The 24,973-nt window shown below is 43.6% G+C and overlaps 2 protein-coding genes across 5 annotated transcripts in view; one reads left to right on the plus strand and one right to left on the minus strand.

Moving 5' to 3' along the window:
- Positions 1-1,167: 1,167 nt before the first annotated feature.
- Positions 1,168-10,537, plus strand: LOC129824432 (microtubule-associated protein 6 homolog). Its single transcript, XM_055884081.1, has 3 exons — positions 1,168-2,136; positions 3,093-3,453; positions 9,775-10,537. Exons 1-3 carry the CDS (start codon positions 1,607-1,609, stop codon positions 9,850-9,852), a joined length of 969 nt encoding a protein of 322 aa, XP_055740056.1. The 5' UTR covers positions 1,168-1,606; the 3' UTR covers positions 9,853-10,537.
- A 2,326-nt stretch (positions 10,538-12,863) lies between these two features.
- Positions 12,864-24,973, minus strand: part of LOC129824433 (YEATS domain-containing protein 2-like) — a 75,829-nt gene continuing 63,719 nt past the window's right edge. For 3 of the 4 annotated variants that reach the window (XM_055884084.1, XM_055884082.1, XM_055884083.1), the window contains 8 exons: positions 24,457-24,631; positions 24,024-24,100; positions 23,464-23,543; positions 21,908-22,118; positions 19,986-20,221; positions 16,507-16,581; positions 16,219-16,292; positions 12,864-16,096 (listed from right to left, as the gene is read on the minus strand). In XM_055884084.1, the coding sequence (XP_055740059.1) occupies positions 15,988-16,096; positions 16,219-16,292; positions 16,507-16,581; positions 19,986-20,221; positions 21,908-22,118; positions 23,464-23,543; positions 24,024-24,100; positions 24,457-24,631 (1,037 nt within the window). In that variant the 3' untranslated portion in view covers positions 12,864-15,987. Of the gene's footprint in view, positions 16,097-16,218; positions 16,293-16,506; positions 16,582-19,985; positions 20,222-21,907; positions 22,119-23,463; positions 23,544-23,574; positions 24,101-24,456; positions 24,632-24,973 lie in introns of those variants that run through there. The other variant, XM_055884085.1, reaches the window with a different exon arrangement.

A 24,973-nucleotide genomic window follows, 5' to 3' on the forward strand; every position in this document is an offset into this window, starting at 1 on the left:
TTCCATACGCACAAAAATATTATTAATCAAAAATGTTGTGCACAAATTTGTTTACATCCCTGTTAGTGAGCATTTGTCCTTTGTCAAGATAACTCATCCACCTGACAGGTGTGGCATATCAAGAAGCTGATTAAACAGCATGATAATTACACAGATGCACCTTGTGCTGGGGGACAATAAAAGGCCACTCTAAAATGTGCAGTTTTGTCACGCAACACAATGCCACAGATGTCTCAAGTTTTGAGGGAGCATCTAATTCGCATGCTGACTGCAGGAATGTCCACCAGAGCTGTTGCCAGAGAACTGAATGTTAATTTCTCTACCAACGTCGTTTTAGAGAATTTGGCAGTAGGTCCAACCTGCCCCACAACCACTGACCACATGTAACCACACCTGCCCAGGACCTCCATATTCGGCTTCTTCACCTGCAGGGTTGTCAGAGGTGGGGTGCTGAGGAGTATTTCTGTCTTTAAGGAAGCTCTTTTGTGGGGAAAACCGACTTTGAACTGCATTGTTGGTTAAAGGCTCGTAATTAAGCATTTCACGGTAAGGTGAAATGTTGTATTCGGTGTATTTGGTGCATGTGACAAATAACATGTGATTTGATTTGAAAAATGTATTCTGATTGGCTGGGCCTGGCTCCCCAGTGGATAGGCCTATACCCTACCAAGCTCACCCATGGCTGTGCCCCTGCCTAGTCATGTGAAATCCATAGATTAGGGCCTAATGAATTTATTTCAATTGACTGATTTCCTTATATGAACTGTAACTCGGCAAAATCTTTGAAATTGTTGCATGTTGTGTTTATATTTGTGTTTAGTATAATTGGTTAATTGACTGGATCTTCAAGCTTCCCTGGTTTATACACGAATGCCTTTATCTGGGAAAATATGACAACTACTTGAGTGTGGAGTCAACAGTTTATTTACCTGTGGTGACCAGAGGCAACATGAGCAAGAGCTGTCTCATGGCAGCCATGTGGAGGGTTTCACACAAAAGCAGATGACTGCAATTACTCAGTTATAAAGCCTTGTCAGGGCCATGACGTGATTGACCTCTCAATGATTATTTTTATACTTCAAGTTTAGACCATATAGCCTCGAGCCTAATGTCAGTTTCAGATTTATGTTCAGAGAGCATAGGGTACATGAGTTTGATTACTAGGCTAATAATGGGTTGTGCATGATGGGCCCATTATGTTTGATGCAGTTTTGGAATGAGAGAATATCATATTATTGCTGAATTCGTAATGGAATAACTTGACCTGAATAGCAATCGCAAAGCGTTTCTCTCTGTCGGACTTCGGATGAATCATTTGCTATAGATTTCTCCGCATCAACTCGAAGCCTTCGGTACCACGTGAGAAGAATGTGCAATGACAGCTTCACGAGCGGCTCCGCTCCCATCTTGGCATTCCAGAGCGGTGGCGTGGAGACAGCACGCTGGCGAAGGTTTGCAGGAATGGGCACATACACACGGCGGCACTTCTGAATGTAGCTAACGTTTGATATATATATATATTTTTTCAATTTTCCTTATTTTCTTTTCTTTTTTCCCCCTTTTCTTTGATTAGCCTATTTTTATTTTTTATTCGAACCAAATCGCCATGGCTTGGCCGTGCATAAGCAGAGTGTGCTGTCTGGCTCGGTTCTGGAACCAGTTTGATAAATCCGATCTTTCAGTGCCACTGACCATACAGAACTACTCGGACATCACCGACCAAGAGGTGCAATCCGTCACCAGGCAGGTGCCGACGGACCGGGTTCTGAGGCACAACTATTCCACCACGGAACACCGCGGATCCCCCCAGACACCGGGAGATGCCCCGGGGACCCAGAGGTCAATGAGGGGCAGGAGGGAAGCCAACTTCAAACCCCAGGAAGACTACCACCAAACCGGTGTGCCTTTCTCCACTGTCACCCAGTACAAACAGGATTACAAACCCTGGCCTATTCCGAAGAAGGAGAATTTCCCCTGGATTAGCAATGGCGGAAAAGGGGGTGAAGTTGGTTCGGATAGCCCCGTAAACATGAACCCCAATGCGAGCCAGACTAGAGGGGACATGGGGGAGAGAGAGGAGCGGGGCAGACAGAGGTGGGGGGAGCAGGGGACGGTAACAGCCACAAGCTCTTACAGGTAGGTTCCATCACTCTAACCGTGTCCTTTCAGAACCGCTGTTTCTGTCATTTCTTCACTGACTAAAAAAAAACATTGATAACCCATTGCGCTCAAACCTAACGATTCCATTCGTCTGCTTCAAGTTTGCTTTAATTTATTAGCTAATGATGCACGCTCTGAAATTCGTTAAATCATTTGGTTGGATTATGTACAGTGGGGGCATTGTCCCAAATCTAATCTGCAGTATATATAATCATGTGAGTTTTTTCAACGGAAATTGCTATCAGGCTAGGTCTTTGTGTTCCGTGTATGTGTGTATGTGTGTGTTTGCGCGAAAAAAAATTGGATACATTAAATGTCACGCTACAGAAATAATCAATAGCTTTAATCTGGAAAGTCGGCGGCTGCTGCTTCTGAGGTAGAAACACAGCAAAAACGCTTTCAATTATTCATAAACTCAAACACTTGTTATAACCCCCCATGTTGGACACACTTTTTAATTGTTTTTTATCCATCATTAAAAAATTAATTGAAGCTATTCTGCTTGAGATCCTGATGTAATGATAATCCGATGCTACAGCTAACGTTTAATAACACTGTTTAAAAATAACAATTTATGACAGCATGCCACCATCCTCATTTCCTAGATGCACTAAGCTGAAAATGTATGCCCCATTAACAGAACCCACCTGAGCCACTCTACCCCCTCTGCTGTAGCCCCAATCGATGTCATTACCATTCAATGATAAGCCTATGTCATTAGGCCTTACCTTGCTCTCTGATTGGTTCCTTCATAATTTGGTTGGTTCGATTTACACAACAATACAGAAGTTGCTAAATGTTCTATGTTAAATAGCCTACAATATAAAAGCAAAAAGCTAAAGGACAAAACGTTTGCAGTGTTTGTAAAATAAAAATACTTTTGCAGACCCGTGAGCGCTCTCTCTTACCCTTCCATCCTCTCCTCCTTGTAGACAGGAGTACAGGCCGTGGACGGGGGCAAGACCAGCCAAGACCACCAGAAAACAACGCCCCCCTGCCCCGTATGCCAGTCCCGGGTCGGGGGTCTCCCACCTCCCTAATGAGACCAGCTACCAAGCCGCCTACAACGGAGGCGGGGAGGCTTTCAGACACACAGAGCTTCACCAGAGGGACCATACTCCCAGCACCTCCACTGCTGACCTGCTGACCCCCACCTCCACCGTCCCCCAAAACACCGTAACCCCACTCCAGCCCTACTCCATTGCCACTACCACCCCTATCACCACCACCGCCGGCCTCCAGCAGAGCAGCCTGCCAGAGAGACCTGACCTCAGTATAGGAACCATGGGAGAGGTTAGAGGACTTTTTGTGTTTCACAGTGTGTTTCAGGGCACAAATCCAGGTTTTTCAATGTTATTTCAAATGGGTCAAATCCTTGATTTGAGCAAAGTCTTAGTGGTAGTATCTCGTCCTATAGAGTTCATTGTATACATCTCTGATGATTTCCTATTCCTTAGATAGTACTATTTCTGGCTAAAGGTAAAGCCACTTGAAAGACATAGACACTGGATGGGGAATATAGGGTAAAGGTATGGTTTGGGATATAGCTGTTGTTCCAGCTAGGCACCCGGTGTTCCCAGTGGTGCTGAGGCATCTCTAAGAGCAGCCCATTATTAGCCTGAAAAGGTCATCCTGACACGTTTTTGCAGAAAGGTAAAATGTCACAGTAGCTAATGTCTTTCTCAATACATTGCTGTCAAGGGGAATAAATTAGGTGATACAGCATCCTGTCCTGTCCTAAATCTGCTCAAAGTGACCCAGCTGTTTCGGATGATTATGTAACACCCGAAAACGGCCAGGCTTATGACATTGACCTGGTTAGAGCAGGCATTACATGAGGAGAAAAGAGAGTCAATACTATTCAGACTAGAGGTCGACCGATTATGATTTTTCAACGCTGATACCGATACCGATTATTGGAGGACCAAAAAAAGCCGATACTGATTAATTGGACGATTTTTAAAATGTATTTGTAATAATGACAATTACAACAATACCGAATCAACACTTATTTTAACTTAATATAATAGATCAATAAAATCAATTTAGCCTCAAATAAATAATGAAACATGTTCAATTTGGTTTAAATAATGCAAAAACAAAGTGTTGGAGAAGAAAGTAAAAGTGCAATATGTGCCATGTAAGAAAGCTAACGTTTAAGTTTCTTGCTCAGAACATGAGAACATATGAAAGCTGATGGTTCCTTTTAACATGAGTCTTCAATATTCCCAGGTAAGAAGTTTTAGGTTGTAGTTATTATAGGAATTATAGGACTATTTCTTTCTATACCATTTGTCTTTCATTAACCTTTGACTATTGGATGTTCTTATAGGCACTTTAGTATTGCCAGTGTAACATTATAGCTTCCGTCCCTCTCCTCGCTCCTACCTGGGCTCGAACCAGGAACATAACGACAACAGCCACCCTCGAAGCAGCGTTACCCATGCAGAGGAAGGGGAATAACTACTCCAAGTCTCAGAGCGAGTGACGTTTGAAACGCTATGAGCGCGCACCCCGCTAACTAGCTAGCCATTTCACATCGGTTACACCAGCCTAATCTCGGGAGTTGATAGGCTTGAAGCACAGCGAAGAGCTTCTGGCAAAACGCAGGAAAGTGCTGTTTGAATGAATGCTTACGAGCCTGCTGCTGCCTACCACCGCTCAGTCAGACTGCTCTATCAAATCATAGACTTAGTTATAACATAATAACACACAGAAATACGAGCCTTAGGTCACTAATATGGTCGAATTCAGAAACTATCATCTCGAAAACAAGACGTTTATTCTTTCAGTGAAATACGGAACCGTTCCGTATTTTATCTAACGGGTGGCATCCATAAGTCTAAATATTCCTGTTACATTGCACACCCTTCAATGTTATGTCATAATTACGTAAAATTCTGGCAAATTAGGGGGCCTAAACTGTCGCATATACATTGACTCTGCGTGCAATGAACGCAAGAGAAGTGACAGAATTTCACCTGGTTAATATTGCCTGCTAACCTGGATTTCTTTTAGCTAAATATGCAGATTTAAAAATATATACTTCTGCGTATTGATTTTAAGAAAGGCATTGATGTTTATGGTTAGGTACACATTGGAGCAACGATACGCACCGCATCGATTATATGCAACGCAGGACACGCTAGATAAACTAGTAATATCATCAACCACGTGTAGTTAACTAGTGATTATGATTGATTGATTGTTTTTTATAAGATACGTTTAATGCTAGCTAGCAACTTACCTTGGCTTCTACTGCATTTGCGTAACAGGCGGGCTCCTCGTGGAGTGCAATGTAATCAGGTGGTTAGAGCGTTGGACTAGTTAACTGTAAGGTTGCAAGATTGAATCCCCCGAACTGACAAGGTAAAAATCTGTCGTTGTGCCCCTGAACGAGGCAGTTAACACACCGTTCCTAGGCCGTCATTGAAAATAAGAATGTGTTCTTAACTGACTTGCCTAGTTAAATAAAGGTTAAATAAAAGTGTAAAAAAAAATCGTCCAAATCGGTCTCCAAAATTACCGATTTCCGATTGTTTTGAAAACTTGAAATCGGCCCTAATTAATCGGCCATTCCGATAAATCGGTCGACCTCTAATTCAGACATCTGGTCAATTGGATGTGGAGACTCAATCACTGAGATGGTGTGTCAAAGTGGGTTCAGGTGTGGAGAGAGGTTGGCAGGGAGGGAGTGGGGGGACGGACAGAGAGAGAAAGAGCAGTACTAGAACTCTTCTCCTGTTTTGATCCTAGCGTGACAGGGAGTGGAACTCTTTGGGGAATCTCCAGAGGTTTAGTGCCACCCCCCCCCCCACCCCCCCGCCCACGCTCCTCGGTGCCATCTGCCAGCGGAGTGTAGGAGAGAACGGACCTCATCTATGCCAGAGAGATTAGAGAAAGAAGAAACTCCCGCACACTGCTTGCTAGGAATGTTTCAGTTGTCAATTTAATAACAAGTTGAAATAAACATATTTTGGGCCAATCACGTGGGAGAACATGTTTTAGTGTAGTCTTTCTGTTGCAGCAGTAGCGTAGCCAAAAATGTTTGGGGTGGATGGGCCTGCAGAAAACAGCTAACTCCCTGCAATTCTACACATTTTGCCATGGGGCAACGAGAAACATTTGCAGTTTTATTGCTAATCTCATGCTGTTCTCCACATTTTGCCATGAGGCTGAGAGAAAATGTTGCTGTTTTAAAGCTAATTTCCTGCAATTTTACATATTTTGCCATAGGGTAGAGAGGAAAATGTGCAGTTTTATAGATAATCTCATGCTATGTTACACATTTTGCGATGAGGCTGAGAGAACATTTAGCATTTTTAACGCTAATTAAAGCTACAAGCTAGGTGTGTTGTTTGCGATAAAGGTACTGAATTATGTTTTATTCGCTACGTGGGCAGTGGCATGGTGCATATAGCCGTACAAGCACAGTGACATATGCCTCAACGCGGTCATATTTGTGGGGGGGTGTGGCTTTCAGTTAGTTATTGTTGGCCACCCATCCCATGAGACTGAATGTCATTCCAGTTCATCTGAATGTCGTTCCAGTGCACCTCTTGCTATTCATTCCATCTGATGGCGTTTGCACGTTTAGGGAAAAAGACAAATAATGTCCCGTTTGGAACACTTGACAAGTAGAGAGCATAAAAAATAAAATAACACTTGTTTTTCTGTTCAATCTGATTGGGTGGACCTGTGCCTACGCAGCTGTGTTGTAGAAGGCCAGTCCAACAGTGTTTGACAGGCCACAGGATTTAATATGAGATATGTCATCTGTAGGTCATGGTCTATTAATAACCATGGCCCAAAAACCAGGGTGAGATGTGTGTGTGTTCAGGGTGCATGCAGGGAAAGGTACAACACTACAGTAGGCTACTATGTAAGAGCTGTTACCAACTACAGGCTATGGTCATCATATTGGACCCTCTCTCTGTACACCCCCTAACCCATCAATCAACTTCTACTTCAGTAATACCTCCCCTCTAACCCCAAACAACAACCTAGTGCTCCATCGTTTTGATCGGTCACCGAGCAATCTGCCATTGGATCTATATTAAACAGTCCAGCCCAGTCCCAGCCCCCACACACTGCCAAGTCATTATTGACACCCCAACCCACTAAGCTCTCTGACCAAGCACCACACACACACACACACACACACACACACACACACACACACACACACACACACACACACACACACACACACACACACACACAGGGTATTGTCCATCGACATGATGAGACAATGGAAACATTTTTCATTGACTCATCAAGGTCATGGATAGACAAAAGCACAGCTGTGTAACGATTACCCGGGGATACGGGCAACACTGGAGCATAGTGCACAGAGCCATGCATTTAGTACCATTACAGTGTGTGCTGATAAACCTCTGAGAAGTTGATCCGTTTTCATAGCATTCACCCATCCATCAAGGGAATGAATACTGTACTCCTCATTATGCTTTTGGAACCAAAATCAATAAACGTGATTATGAGAGGGAGTGAGTGATTAAAAAAGATATTTATATATTTTTTTCAAATTAGCAGTACCCTCACAGTTAAGAAAGAGGCTACAAGCCATTTCTTTCTGAAACACATGCAAGCTTTGAGTGCTCCCTGAATGTTTCTGGTAAACACTTAGACATACAATTCTGTAGTTCCATCAACACTACTGAGAGTGTTTTCTCCCATGAGACATTAAGAATCTTGTTTTTAGCACTGGTGGAGAACATTGCCTGATCTTTTGAATGTGATATAAAGAGTTTTTCCCCGCTTTGTACCGAAACCGATAAACGGGAGAAATGAGGATGTGGTTTACAATGGGCTGCATAAAGAGGATCAAACTGTGCAGACACAAAGCATCCAGCAAATCACCTCCCTTTGCACCCCTTTCCTCACTCTCATCATCTCTCCTTTCACCCTCCCTCCCTCCAGTCCCGCTCCTCTTTTTTCTCTCTCTTTCCTGTCTCCCTGTTCAGTTGAATTGGAACTTTCCCCTTTTCCCACGATGTGTCTGACTACAGCCACTGTCATGAGCCAAACCAGCAGGGTTATATCAAGGGAGGGAGAAAGAAAAAAACAGAGTGAGGGATGGAAAGGGTGAGAGGAAGAGAGAGCAATAATGGATTATTTGCCATTTTGCCAGTGTGATGGCGATGCAGTGGCTTGCAGTCATTTCAGGGTGAATCTCATTTAGGAGAGAGGCAGACCTGGCTGCTGTACTGAGTGGAAAAGAGTGTGTGTGGGAGGAGGTGAACATACACACAGATACACAAACACATATGCAAACAGACTGAAGCACACACACACACACACACTTTTTTCGAAGCTGCAGTTTGACAAATTTCCCGTACAGACACAGCCTCACATCCAGCAAATACAGTAGTAGTCATATCCTATTTTTCATTGGCTGAAGAGACTGCCACTGAGACTACGACTCTGCCAAACAAACCTTCCGTTTGGCCATTGTACCTTTCATGTAGGTTCCGGCTGGACGTTCTTTCAGAAAGTAGCATCAGTAGCATTTGCTGTGATTAATTATGTCTACCAGTCCACTGACAGGAAGGCTGATGCACTATGACTGCACAACCAAACAAGTCACCTCTCATATTATCATACAATCAGTGCCCAGTTTATTTGGTACACCCATCTAGTACCGGTCGGACCCCCCTTTGCCTCCAGAACAGCCTGAATTGTTCGGGGGTGGATTTTACAAGGTGTGGCGTTCAAAAATTGCTCAATTGGTATCAAGGGACCTTAACGTGTGCCAGGAAAACATTCCACACACAATTACACCACCACGACCAGCCTGTAGCATTGACACCAGGCAGGGTGGGTCCATGGAGTCATGCTGTTTACGGCAAATCCTGGCTCTGCCATCAGCCTAACGCAACAGGAACTGGGATTCGTTGGACCAGGCAATGTTTTTCCGCTCCTCAATTGTCCAGTGTTGGTGATCGCGTGCCCACTGGAGCCGCTTCTTCTTGATTTTAGCTAACAGGGGTGGAACCCCGGTGTGGTCGTCTGCTGCAATAGCCCATCCATGACAAGAACCAAAGAGTTGTGCGCTTCCCGAGATGCCGTTCTGCACACCACTGTTGTACAGAGCCGTTATTGATCTGTTTGTGGCCCGCCTGTTAGCTTGCACGTTTCTTCACATTCTCCTTCAACCTCTCCCGTCAACGAGCTGGTTTCGTCCACAGGACTGCCGCTGACTGGATGTGTTTTGTTGGTCGCCCCGTTCTCTGTAAACCCTAGACACTGTCGTGCAGGAAAAGCCCAGGAGGCCAGCCGTTTCTGAGATACTGGAACCGGCTCGCCTGTCACCGACGATCATACCACGCTCAAAGTCGCTTAAGTAATTCGTTTGGCCTATTCTAATGTTCAATCGGACAGTAACTGAATGCCTCTATACCTGTCTGCCTGCTTTATATGGCAAGCCATGGCCACATGACTCACTGTCTGTACGAGCGAACCATTTGTGAACAGGGTGGTGTACCTAATAAACTGGCCTCTGAGTGTATGTCACCAATCCTATCTGAACAGCACAAGACCTGCATTGCTTGTGGTCATCTTTGATTAACCCATGTGTTGTTTGTGTTTTTGCAGGAGCAGTTGGTTAGGACTAAGATCTCTCCCAACCCCTCTGCGGTTTTTCAAAGCGGATCCAGAATCTTCAACATATGACAGACTCTCCAAATCCTGCTACTAGGTTACGGGGAGTCCAAAGAACCAATTAGGGAATGTTCTCTGTCCATTCCACACTATAACAACATCTATGCAAGGGAATGTACATCTTCTTAATGTAACCAGAAAGGAAAAGTCAGCTTACCGTCCAGTATAGTAAATCAGAGACAAGAGGGAATGAGAAACTAGATGTCATAAAACAAGATAAATCATTTTACAATTCTGTTCTATTGCTGTGAAAATGTAATTTGCATGAAACAAACTAGTTTGAAATCAAGCTTTTTTGCCGTTAGACACTCCAAGACAACACGGCTGCTCTGTAATGTGTGTTTGTGTGTACTGTATGTACAGGTATGTTTGTGTGTATGTGTGTGCACCTGTTGAGTTGGAATGATTTAAGTTAATAAATAATTTTTGTACATACTGTTGGATCTATTGAAATGACAAGAAATGTATGCTCAAACTACACTTTGTCCCGAAAGTGTGTTGATCTTTGCTAGTCTTTTGTTAACGGAAACAAAAAAAATATTTCTTTCATTTCTATTCAATTACTGGTCGGTAACTATTTTGAGAAAATAGTTATATCTGGTGTATACGTTCATTTTGTAAATCTGCTTCAGAAAATAAAAAGTTAAATATGATATAATGTACAGGATATTACAATAAAAGAATGTTAGGCTCTTAACTCCTGTTCGTCTAATTGATGTCCATGTTTCTGCTACACCCATCTTATATGACATCTACTGTATCGACACGATGAACTGTTTTCTTTGATCAGGACCCGTATTCATAAAGCGTCTCAGATTTGGAGTGTTGATCTGGGATCCCCCCCAAAACAGATCAGATCAGCACTCCTACTCAGGAGATGCTTTATGAATACAAACCAGATTCATTCTTGAGATAGTGAACCGATATCCAACAGGGTGAACATGAGCTGGTTGGACACATTGTGACGTGTGTGCTATAGCACCTTTGATCTGTTCATCTGATGTGATGGAGCTGAACCTGAGGGAACAAGCTGAGAGAGACTGGCCTGCATCTCCATAAGTGTGATGATGATTTAAAAAAAAAAGGTCATTTACTTAACATGGCAAGTCGGTTAAGAACAAATCATTATTTACAATGACGGCCTACCCCTGCCCAAACCCTCCCCTAACCGGACGACACTGGGCCAATTATGCGCCACCCTATGGGACTCCCAATCAAGGCCGGTTGCGATACAGCCCAGGATTGAACCAGGGTCTGTAGTGACACCTCTAGCACTGCGATGCAGTGCCTTAGACCGCTGCGCCACTCGGGAGCCCTCGAGTGGCACACCATGTTCTCTTTGTTCCCCTTTTATGTAACATCTTTCAACAGTGGAGGAGCACCATGGGGTATGTGTGGTGGTTTTGCATGCACAAGCAGTTCATGACAAAATCTATGCTCACAGCAACTAAATCGGAAGCAATAATGACACTTCCCTGGTCCATCAACATGATCCACAGAATGAAACAACACAACACATAATACTACAGCACATTCTATGACTTGCACTCAATTCTGTACCGTTTTTTTCAATCTATTAGTTGAATGGAACCTGTTGGAAATTATACACAAGGTCAACAGGATCAGATGCATAACCCCTTTTTCAGATCAGTCCCTTTATCCCAGCCCTAATCTTACAGTAACCGAATCTTACAGAAACCTAATCTAATCTGGTGGCGGCAGGTAGACTAGTGGTTAGAGCGTTGGGCCAATAACCGAAAGATTACTAGATCGAATCCCTGAGCTGACAAGGTAAAAATCTCTCGTTCTGCCCCTGAACAAGGCAGTTAACCCACTGTTCCTAGGCTGTCATTGTGGATAAGAATGTGTTCTTAACTGACTTGCCTATTTAAATAATCTAACTTTACAGCAACCTGACCAAAATGTATAGTTAACTAACATTAACCTGATCTAAGAGTAACGAGCAAAACACTATTGGAACAAATGTGATGCTGAACATGACCATATTATGTAACGCATGTCACACAGCTCTGATACCATCACAGAATATGTTAACAGGAAGCATGTGTTGACAAACATGACTCTCTCTGATGTTTGCATGTCGGGTCATTCTGGCTAGTACCTGGAAACCTGGCTGTCTCTATCCCTGCCTAGATATCAAAAAAAAAAGTGGGCTCTGTCAGTGACCTGCTGCTTTGTGTTTCTGGCTTCTGGAATAGTGATATTCGAGGGTCAAAGAAGGCCACTACTTAAGAGTTTAATCCCTCAATGAACCAGAACCAGATCCTTTCTCATCCCTCTTATATGTCATTTGCCGTCCTTTCGGATAGGAAAAGGGAGTGAGGCATGGGAGTTGAGCCACACTGAGAATGTAAATTACTGCCATCCGATCCTACCATCCCACCAAAGCCTCCTCAGTCCAGCACCCTGTAATCTCTCAACATCTACTGTAGCCCTATCACAGGGCCAAAGGGAGAGAGGGAGAGGTGGAAAAAAATGTGGCCCAGTTCGTAGAGCATGGCACTTGCAGCGCCAAGGGTTATGAGTTTGATTCCAACTGGGGCCAACCGTATGATATCATATGCATGCATAGCTGGAAGTAATTTTGGATTAAAGCATCTGCTAAATATGATTATTTTTAGAAAATGAATGGAACGGGCTGTTACTGCAATTTCAGCTAAAAATGTCAATGCATTTCAGCTGCTTCAAAAACATTGCTCTGCTATTACCATTTATACTGTAGGAATGTTGGCTCAAAGAAGCAATTTACACTGGCCTACTTCAAGGGGGGCAACGGTCGGACGAGTGTCGTGCTCTACTTCCAGAGGTGGCGGGCGAGATGTAGCAAGTAGGCAAGTTCACATTTGAGTAATATGAGTAGCTGACTGTATTTCTTTGAAAAGTGTGAAGAAGCTGTCAGAGAGAGAGATGGAGGAAGAGGGGGTGGGGGAACCGGGAAAGGGCATCCTGGGGGCGGAGGGGGGATAACAAGACGCTAAGTCACTTCAAAAACACAACCACAGTTTTATAAACAAGTTCTCCATTTTAATACAAGAATATCGATCATATTTTTTGGTGTGCACTGGAAAATGAAAATATAATGGTCAATTGGATATTATTTCTACAATACATAAAGTTTGGTCAAACGGGCAAGGTGACCACTCAGTTTAGAGTGAGCACGCCACACACTTACCAGATTCATACTGAAACATAACACCTACCACCTTCACTCCTACACAAGCTGAATGTCCACCAACAACCATGTACACACACAACATCCAAAAATGCATCATATTCAAAGATATTTTCATGAATTCACCTTAACTTTCTCCCACTCTCGTATACAGGTACATACAGTACACCCATATTCACACCACATTTACCCCCAACGCACACTAACACAAACACATAAATAACGCACGCAAACACATATTCTAACACACCATAGTAATGACTTTGCTGGTAGCGGGGCTTGATATGAAGTGAACAAACAGAAAAATACAGCCATACACACAATGTACACAAATACACAGTCATAGTGGTAGGGACATACATACTGCATCGAAAACATAACATGACAAATGCACTTCACCAACAATTGAAAGTCAACCCCACTCCAGAGGGGAGTGGACCAAGTAAAAAACACGTTCATCTTGGGACTCACACAGATGCATGTGTGGCCCCTCCATCCCTACTGTCCAACACTTCCAAATGGTAGCACTCCTTCATTGACACATATCGATCTAGCCTGGTCCCAGATCTGTATGTGCATGTTAAGCTCGACTCCTCTGGCTCTTGTTGTCATTGCATACATGCTTAGTCGGCTGAAAGACACACCCAGATCTGTGATCAGGCTGATGTGTGACACTTGAGAACAGTCTAGACACAAACACAACAGTCGGGATTGGGCCCTGTTCCATTTCAACTCAGTCAATTCAGGACAAATATATATATAATCTGTGATTCTAAAATCCCCCATGGAAAAGAATTGAACCAATTGCATTCTGATTTCTAAATGAATGAATCTCTTGAATTGACTGAATGAAAAGAACACTGTTCCCAGAAGAGTACAATGGTATTAAGACTGTTATTGGGGGAGTCATCGTCTGGTCTGATGCACAGTAGGTCTGTAAGCCACTTACTCTACCCCCTGTGACTGTCAGACAGACAATACTTTAATGGCCGAGGCTGCGGATCTGACTTTTCTGGATCTTTCTTCACGACAGCTAAAGGTCCCGAAGCTTCTGCGCACGTGCAGAATTCTCTACTTTACACAGCCTCTGCTCCACTCGTAGAGAACCTCCCTTGTGCATTTCTCACTGTCGATCGTGAATTATAATTCTTCAAGTTTTACTGGTGAAACGTCCATGCAGCATTCGCATCCCGACCATTTGATCTCGACGGAGTTTCACGAGGATATGCATTTTACATCTTCTTGAGTTACAGGGTACAGTTTCAAAGTAACCTTCACCAGTGAGCAAATTCTAGAGCGGATGGCGTTAACAAACGAGCATAGCCTACATGTGTTTAGTTCCACTCAAAGCACATATTTGGCCTAGTGGCGTGCATTGTTGTGGCCATTTGAGAGAAGAATTCAACCATTTAATTCAAACATAACCCCGTTACAAGGCGAGAGAGAGGACACCAGACACACTGTCCCATAGACATCTCTTTCGAAGCATTCGACAATGTTTAAGACCCACAATGTTCAATACAACCTTTATCTCACATTGTCGTGGTGGTTTAAAGGGACCAGACTGAGCCCAGCTGTGATTAAGTCAGTGGATACAGTACATTAGTCTGACTGTCAGGTGAACCAGTTATACAAACTAAAACAGATTATGAAAGAGACGGCTATGCCAGGTATGTTATGATGGATCCCCGGGGTCGCATTCAGTAGGGCACAGCGTTACATAAATACTGTTTATTGAGTCGAACAGATATACTGATCTGTCATCATATAGAGTAAAGCAACAGTATTCCGACCTTTTCAACGGGGACTCCATTTTTTAATCACTAAAATATCAGGGGATTGGGGACCCCATAACAAAATAAAGCTAATTCAGAGTCCACAGACGCAGAGACGCGATAGTCCTGCCCACTGTGACACATCTGGATCCTTGACCACAGGGGACCACAGCCTGACTGCGCACCTCCCCACAAAATTCCCAACCAACACGGCTCCCGCTATTCATTTGAATGTGGCGACGGTTGGAGAGATAGCCCGAGCAGCGCTGAGAATTCGAAAATGATGAAAGCCAACGATCCAATATTCTAGAACCGCTGGAGGAAACGTACACGTTTTGGACTCTGATAAGGGTTTTAGAGATCATGTCGTATCTTAATGTCCAGAAGGTTGTGGAGTCCTGAATTCCACCCAGGTGTTTGGTGTTGTCTGTGTTTTTCCTTGATTCTACTTTATGATACTGAGATATGAAAAGTAGCTGACTAATGGTTTAAAATGGCGGTTGGTGAGATGGTCTTCCAGGTGAGGTCGGAGCACTCCTGCTGCGCTCTGACTGTTTCTCTGTTGTGGTCAATGTCTGTCAGAGAGTTCTTCTGCCGGGCCGACAGTTCAGTTTAAACCCAGAGGCAGGTCCATATGCTCGTTCTGCATCTCTTACTGCCCGCCTGTCAGCTAGTGTGAGTGTGAGTAGCCAGTAGCGATGGGGGAAATATCGATAGAGTTACATAATGGAACATTATTTCTGACGATATATCGTATCGTTTTGACAATATCGCTATATTATTATGGCGCTAGTTGTCTGTACCTGCACCAAAACGACAGCATTTCTCCTTCAGAGTTTGTTCTTCATTTTCTTTTTAAATAGGGAGCCAATTTGTTTTCAGCACTTTTATTTCCATGATAAAAACTCGTTCTCGTGGCTCTCTCTTGTCCCTCGGTAGCAGACATATGGTGAGAAATATGTTTGGAACATCAAATTGCAATGAAATCACAGTATTGAATTGCAATACATATAGAATTGTGAGAATTGCAATACATATCGTATCGGCGCGTAAGTATCGTGATAATAATGTATCGTGAGGTCCCTGGTAATACCCAGCCCTAGTAGCCAGTGTGCGTGTATCTCTCTCAGTCTGGGTGGCCGTTGTTCTTTGTTAGGTTGTGTATAAGGTTGTGTGTAATCAGTCCTCCTTGGTCAGGTAGCCCATGTGCGTGTTGGTGAGGAAGTCACATGTGGGGATGCTGCTGGACGCCTGGTGAATATTTATGGCTGTGATCTCTCTGGGAGTCCTGAGGACACATCAGGAAGATATTCATTGACCTAATAGTGTATTTAATAGGGACAAATATAATACATTCTCAGTGGTTAGTATACCAGCTCAGTGTGAAGGAGGAAAATGAGTGTGTCTCACCTGTTCTGGTGGGATTTTACGTGGGCTCCAGCCAGAGCTTCTCTCAGGATGTCACTAGCAAACTGCTCTGTCGCCTACAGAAGACAGAAACACTTATCATACCCTACAATCTATACAGCATCACAGAACATCTTATATCAGAACAAGAACAAAGGCTGGTGCACAGAGGGACACAGGAAAAAATGTATCTGTCAATCTCGTGAATGATGCCTAACTTTAGGCGAGGCCGACTTTCATTCTCGTTGTTCATTATGCTGTGTTGTGTTTGAGGCATCCGGAGGGACTAACCTTGAGAATCATGGCCTCGATCACCGGAGCAAAAACATTCTTCTCCACCTCCACCTGCTGAAAGGCCACGCCAATCTAAGAGAGATGGAGAAAGGAGAGGGTTAGGGGAGAAGGGAGAGAGAAAGAGGGAGACTTAAAGTTAGGAGATGGGAGATGCTGTTACGACAAGATACTTTACACAGTTGTGCTGATGCTAGGAGTGTATATTTTTTACACTCTTTTTCACGGTTTTTCCTTGTCCCACAATCCTCTAGCATCTTAATACAGCACCGTGAAAGCTGGCCATTTTTAGGAGCTTATCAACTTTCATAGCCTACCTCTAGTCTGCAAATTGTCCAGTGAGAATTGAATTTCACTGCAAAGTGCACATACTTGCTTTCCTCCAAGGTCTAAATCGGTATACTTATATGGCAAGAAAGAAAGCCAGCCATGGAGGATCAAAGTTGTGCAATCCTAAGTAAGGGTCAACTTCGTCCAACTCCCTTATTTGTCGGTGCTGACCACAGTGCCTTGCAAAATATTCACCTCTCTTGGCAATTTTCCTATTTTGTTGCCTTACAACCTGGAATGAATACAACCTGGAATGAAAATCGAATTTTTGGGGGGGGTTTGTATCATTTGATTTACAAAACATGCCTACCACTTTGAAAAAACTGAGCGTGCATAACTATCAACCCCCCCCCCCCAAAGTCAATACTTTGTAGAGCCACCTTTTGCAGCAATTACAGCTTCAAGTCTCTTGGGATATGTCTCAATAAGTTTGGTACATCGAGCCACTGGGATTTTTGCCCATTCTTCAAGGCAAAACCGCTCCACCTCCTTTAAGTTGGATGGCTTCCTGCTGGTGTGCAGCAATCTTTAAGTCATACCACAGATTCTCAATTGGATTAAGGTCTGGGCTTTGACTAGGCCATTCCATCACATTTAAATGTTTCCCCTTAAACCACTCAAGTTTTGTTTTAGCAGTATGCTAAGGTTCATTGTCCTGCTGGAAGGTGAACCTCCGTCCAAGTCTCAAATCTCTGGAAGACTGAAACAGGTTTTCCTGAAGGATTTCCCTGTATTTAACGCCATCCATCATTCATTCAATTCTGACCAGTTTCCCAGTCCCTCCTGATGAAAAACATCCCCACAGCATGTTGCCACCACCTTGCTTCAATGGTGCTCTCGGGGTGATGAGAGGTGTTGGGTTTGCGCCGGACATAGCGTTTTCCTTGATGGATAAAAAGCTACATTTTAGTCTCATCTGAACAGAGTACCTTCTTCCATATGTTTGGGGAGTCTCACACTTGCCTTTTGGTTAAAAACTTCTTATGGCTGCAATACCGTTAACGGGATCGATATGACAACAGCCAGTGAAAGTGCAGGGCGCCAAATTCAAACAACAGAAATCTCATAATTAAAAGTATCTTATACCATTTTAAAGGTGATATTGTTTTTAATCCCACCAAAGTGTCCGATTTCAAATAGGCTTTTCAGCGAAAGCACCACAAACGATTATGTTAGGTCACCACCAACTCACAGAAAAATTCAGCCATTTTTCCAGCCAAAGAGAGGAGTCACAAAAAGCACAAATAGAGATAAAATGAATCACTAACCTTTGATGATCTTCATCAGATGACACTCATAGGACTTCATGTTACACAATACATATATGTCTTGTTCGATTAAGTTCATATTTATATCCCAAAACTTCAGTTTACATTGGCGCCATGTTCAGAAATGCCTCCAAAATATCCAGAGAAATTGCAGAGAGCCACGTCAAATAACAGAAATACTCATCATAAACTTTGATGAAAGATACATGTTTTACATAGAATTAAAGATACACTTGTTCTTAATGCAACCGCTGTGTCAGATTTCAAAAAGATTTACGGCAAAACACAATATTCAATAATCTGAAAACAGCGTTCAGCCACAAAAGCAAGCCATACAGTTACCCGCCAAATTGTGCAGTCAACAAAACGCATAAAAAGCATTATAAATCTTCACTTACCTTTGCTGATCTTCGTCGGAATGCACTCCCAGGACTCCCACAAGAAATGTTTGTTTTGTTTGGTAATGTCCATCATTTATGTCCAAATAGCTATTTTTGTTAGCGTGTTTGGTAAACAAATCCAACGTCAGAAAGCGCATTCACTAAAAGCTGACGAAATGTACAACAGTTCCGTAACAGTCAGTAGAAACATGTCAAACGATGTATTGAATCAATCTTTAGAATGTTTTTAACATAAATCTTGAATAACGTTCCAACTGGAGAATTACATTGACTTCAGATGAGCGATGGAACAGAGCTCCCTCTCATGTGAACGCGCATGGTCAGGTCATGGCAGACCTGACTAATTCCCCTCTCATTCGGACCCCCTTCATAGTAGAGGCATCAGACAAGGTTCTACAGACTGTTGACATCTAGTGGAAGCCGTAGGAAGTGCAAACTCATCCATATCTCGCTGTGATTTCAATAGGATCTTGGTTGAAAATCGACCAGCCTCAGAATTCCCAATTCCCGTTTGGATATTATCTCAGGTTTTTGCCTGCCATATGAGTTCTGTTATACTCACAGACATAATTCAAACAGTTTTAGAAACTTCAGAGTGTTTTCTATCCAATACTAATAATAATATGCATATATTAGCAACTATGACTGAGGAGCAGGCCGTTTACTCTGGGCACCTCTGTGCACCTTTCATCCAAGCTACTCAATACTGCCCTTGCAGCCATAAGAAGTTAACACCAAACGTGTTTGCTTATTTTTTTCTTTAAGCAATGGCTTTTTTCTGGCCACTTCAGTAAAGCCCAGCTCTGTGGAGTGTACGGCTTAAAGTGGTCCTGTGGACAGATACTCCAATCTCCGCTGTGGAGCTTTGCAGCTCTTTCAGGGTTATCTTTGGTCTCTTTGTTGCCTCTCTGATTAATGCCCTCCTTGCCTGGTCCATGAGTTTTGGTGGGCGGCCCTCTCTTGGCAGGTTTGTTGTGGTGCCATATTCTTCCCATTTTTGAATAATGGATTTAATGGTGCTCCGTGGGATGTTCAAAATTTCGGACATTTTTCTATAACTCAACCCTGATCTGTACTTCCCCACAACTTTATCCCTGACCTGTTTGGAGAGCTCCTTGGTATTCGTGGTGCCGCTTGCTTGGTGGTGTTGCAGACTCTGGGGCCTTTCAGAACAGGTGACACTTAGATTGCACACATGTGGACTTTATTTAATAAATTATGTGACTTCTGAAGGTAATTGGTTGCACCAGATCTTATTTAGGGGCTTCATAGCAAATACATATGTATTACATACCTTCCCAGTGTAATTTTTCTTTTAAGTTCTTTTTTTCATTTCACTTCACCAATTTGGACTATTTTGTGTATGTCCATTACATGAAATCCAAATAAAAATCAATTAAAATCACAGGTTGTAATGCAACAAAATAGGAAAAAACGCCAAGTGGGGTGAATACTTTTGCAAGGCACTGAAGCTCCTCACCTGTTGGGCTGTGTCGCTGACGAACTGGGCCGAGGGGCATGGGGCCAGGAAGTACTTGGGCTCGGGGTCCGTTTCCTGTTCCTCTTCTTTGACCTTTAACTTATGAGAGGGTGGGGTCACACTGACGATGTCTAGGACTTCATCATCGTCATCCTCTGGCTCAGTCTTCAGCAGGGTCTGCAGCTGCTCCAACCGTTGGACCAACTCCTCACAGCTGCCCAGGGTAGTGGGGCATTCTACAAAATGATGTATACACACAAGTTAACGCACACACAAAGGTTCCAATAACCGCGAATGTTCTCTATCTACAGCCTAAAGTAGCAACGGGGTGAAATGAGCTGTGAAATGTGCGAGCGTCTACACTGAGTGTACAAAACATTGGGTTCTTGGTCACCTCCCTGAACGAGGCCCTCCTCACCTGATTGCTCTAAGAGTCTTGGTGGTTCCAAACTGCTTCATTTAAAAATGATGGAGACCACAGGTGTTCTTGGGCACGTTCAATGCTGCGGACATATTTTGGTACCCTTCCCCAGATATGTGCCTCGACACAATCCTGTCTCAGAGCTCTACGGACAATTGCTTCGACATCATGGCTTGGATTTTGCTCTGACATGCACTGTCAACTGTGGGACCTTATATAGACAGGTGTGTGCCTTTCCAAATCATGTCCAATCAATTAAATTTACCACAGGTGGACTCTGATCAAGTTGTAGAAACTTCTTAAGGATGAGCAATGGAAACAGGATGCACCTGAGCAAAATTTTAAGTCTTTTAGAAAAGGGTCTGAATACTTATGTAAATAAGTTTTTTTTATTTTTTTTATTTTTATACATTTGCTACAATTTCAAAAAATCTGTCTTCACTTTGTCATTATGGGTTATTGTATGAAGATTGACGAGGGGGAAAAAATTATAAAATTTTTGAATAAGGCTGTAGCATAACAAAATGTGGAAAAAGTCAAGGGGTCTGAATAATTTCCGAATGCACTGTACACACGGGAAACTTTAGAGCGTGAAAAACCCAGCAGCGTTGCAGTTCTTGACACAAACCGGTGTACCTGGCACCTACTACCATACCCCGTTCAAAGGCACTTGCCCATTCACCCTCTGAACGGCACACATACACAATCCATGTCTCAGTTGTTGTCACTCAGATAAAAAAAAATATTCTCCTCCCCTTCATCTACACTGATTGAATAAGGGATCATAGCTTTCACCTGGATTCACCTGGTCAGTCATTTTGTACACAGTGTATATTGCTCTGTACTCCATAGAAGGAGTAGAAGGACAGAGGTTGAATCAAGATAAATGGACAATTTAGAGAAATGTAAATAAACAACTTTGGGGTACCGCAAATAAAGACTTCCTTGCTCTTTATATTAATTACATCTTGAAAATAACCTTCAGAAAATAGGCTAACAGGTGAGAGCTTTAAACAGGCGAGAGCTTTCAAACAGGTGTGAAGGCTGAGCACATCTGTTCCGAACTTTGTATTTAGACATGCAGAGAAAGACAGTGAGAGTGAGTGAGGTAGAGAGAGTGATTTGAAAAAGAGAGAGCAAAAGAGAGTGTGCATTTGGGCCATAGCGATCAGAGCAAAGCCTGGCAGAACAGAGCTTGGCTGTTTGGGCTCTCAGCCTGGTGTGTGACTCATCAGGCTAGAGGCCTCCTTTCTCCTCCACGCAGGAACAGGAACAATGGACAGAATTAATGAGGACTGCCTGTGAATACCAGGCAGGCCTGCATACTAGCACTAATAACACAGTACATTGAATATTGAAAAAGGTTACAAAATGCCTCATAATAGAGTTAGAGTGGCATGCACATGCACTCTTCTAAAAATCATAAAATCTCTCTTTCTCTCACACACACGCCTACACACAACAACAACCCTCCTCACCTCACCCCCCACCCACACTCTACCTGGTTCGTTGTCTATCTGTGTGAGGATGTCTTCTATGGTCCCTTCGTCAGGCCTGCTGCTGCGTAGGGGCTCGGGGTCCGGGGGTGTGTAGCCTCTCTGTCGGCACCACTGGACCACCTCTCTGGTCTTCGGGGGAGTGAGGGCCTGCAGGCGGGGGCAGCGCTCCAATACATCCTGGACCACACGCTTCACTGCCACCGCACGCTGGAGCTACAGTGAGACAACCGTATCAACTTAATTTCAAGTGCACTCAAGTCAACACACAGGTACTCGCCAAAATAATGGAAACACTTGTGTAAATGAGGGATACAAAGGATATTGAAAGCAGGTGCTTCCACACAGGTGTGGTTCCTGTGTTAATTATGCAATTAACATCCCATAATGCTTAGGGTCATGTATAAAAATGCTGAGAAGGCCATTATTATGGCTACCATGGCTATGCTCCCATAGGATGACAATGCCCCCCGTTCACAGGGTACAAGTGGTCACTGAATGGTGTGATGAGCATGAAAACAATGTAAAGTCAAGAATGGTGTCACATCACTCCAACAGAGTTCCAGACACTTGTAGAATCTATGCCCAGGTGCATAGAAGCTGTTCTGGTTTGTGGTGGCCCAACGTCCTATTAAGACCCTTCATGTTGGCGTTTCCTTTATTTTGGCAGTTACGTCTATATACATACTAAATACAAACCAGTCAACACACCTTGCACATTATAATGGAGATGGCTCAGAATCCATTTTTCTGTCCTAATGTCTTTATTAATTACGATCACAATGTAAATCATGGGTCAGAAGACATAGTACAATACAATTAATAGACGGGAGGACACCTCTGATTCCTCACAATTCTCGGAAATCTCCCTTTATTCTCTTTCAGCAGCTGTCACTCAAATATTATTGAGCATATTAATCACATGGAGTCTGTTGATATGGACTAAACAGAGGATTTTAACAAATTGGATTCTAGCCAGAGAGCACAGAGCCAGCCCTCTCCAGGGTGTCTTCGGGCATTACTCCCTCTGAACCTCCTTTATGAGTTCATAGGCGATATGAGTTACCATGACAGAGTCAGTAGTAAGCCTCGGGTGGACCATTGCCACACACTCATAATCATCATACTGTGTTCCTGGGTAGAATAAGTCTGAGCTCTGGGCTCTGGGGCAGGCAGCATAGAGCACTGCTGTCTGAGAGACTGACTGTCAGATAGAGAATAGAGTAGAAAACCCGTCTAGACTGTCTCCATAGATAATGGGTTTACAGGGGCTCTAGGCAGCATTTGTGTGTGTGTGTGTGTGTGTGTGTGTGTGTGTGTGTGTGTGTGTGTGTGTGTGTGTGTGTATTTTGTAGAGATGAAAGTGGAGGATGATGACGGGACAAAAATAGAGAGAGAAGAATCCGACTGGACAGGGAGACATGAGGTAAGCAGAAAATATGCAGAGTCATGTGTAAACACATGTGTAAACACACATAAACAACACGAATGAACTCTGACGTGTGTACACACAGCCAGACTGACAAACACGCGGCCAACAACACAAACAAACAATCTTTACCTCCGCTGCCCTGCGTTTCCCAATGTTCCAGGAGTAAAACTGCTCAGTGGACACGGCACAGAACGGATGGGAGTCCTCGGCTAGACAACACAACACAATATTAACCATACAACACACAACATACAGTCTTCTACATATTAATAACAATAATAATAGATTGGATTTATATAGTGCCTTTCTACCAACTAAAGCACTCAAAGCACTTTACATAGTAAGGGGGAAACTCACCTCATCCTCCACCAATGTGTGGCAACCAATCGGGTGATGCACTGCGACCATTAGGTGCCCGCACGCCCACCACACATTAGGTAGCATGGTGGAGAGGTGAGGAGTGATATGCCAATTAAGAATGAGAAATGGAAATGGGACCAGGTTGGGACTTTTAACACCCCTAGTCCTGCGATAAGTGGCATGGGCTTTTTAATGACCACAGTGTCTGGACACCGGTTTAACATCCCATCCGTCTCACGCAAGCTTTATTTACATGGCAAATCGTCGAAGAAGAATGGATGTAAAGAGAATCAGGAGTGAGAACCACGAAAATGATGAAGGGAGCTTACTCTTCTCGGGTACGATGAGGGGGGATTTCTTCACCACGGCGGTGAGCAGCTGCATGAGGGTCTCTATGTGTTCCGTGCTGAGGAGCCAGGAGAGGCACAAACACATTACCACACACAAGACACCAACAGACTCTCAAGCAAACCCATAGGTCTGGGTGTGGTGCCAAAACCATCCATATCCAATAGCCCACTTTGCTTCTGTGGTGTAGAACAATGCTTGTGCTGCTATGCTAACGGTTTGGTGCTTCCTTGTTCGCAAATAGCCAGCCCTTTTCATAGCATATACTGTTTTGGCTCTGATATATCTAAGTAGTACTTACTTGTTAGCCAACGGCCAACGCCATTTATAGTGTAACTGATGTGGTATGAGCTTAGTTCAGGTTCTCCTGGGACCCCTTTGTAATAACTCCTATTGCATCTGAGTTGTCCTTACTTGATGACCTCGACGTGGTGGTGTGAGCTGGTGTCGGCCCCCTGCTCCAGTTTGACTGAGGCGAAGGCAGTGGGAGGAGCAGCTACATGGGTGGAGAAGGCAACAGGGGCTGTTACAGGGGGCGACGGGGCAGGTGTAGCAGAGACGGGTGTACAGACTCCTGGCTCTGTCTTCACTGTAGAGGAGACGGGAGATACAGAGAACGAGATGGGGCTCACAATACAAACAAGACCAGGCAAAACGCAACCTTTACAAGGACCGGGGTATGAGGAAGAAGGGGGAGAGAGTGGAAGAGAGGCGTTGAGGGTGGAAGTGTAAAAAGTGGAGGAATTGTTAAGTGGTAGAAACGTGAGGTGAAAAGGAGAGATGGAGAGCTGAATGTGTGGAGGAAAGAGAAACGAAGGCTGAAAGGCGCCCGGGCGCTTCCCAGCCGAAACAGTTTGGAACAGCTTGTGCGTATATCATTTTTTATTTCTTTAACCTTTATTTAACTATTTATGACAACATTTTGTGACGT

This window comes from Salvelinus fontinalis, chromosome 26 (genome assembly GCF_029448725.1).
Source record: "Salvelinus fontinalis isolate EN_2023a chromosome 26, ASM2944872v1, whole genome shotgun sequence".
Taxonomy (NCBI): Eukaryota; Metazoa; Chordata; class Actinopteri; order Salmoniformes; family Salmonidae; genus Salvelinus; species Salvelinus fontinalis.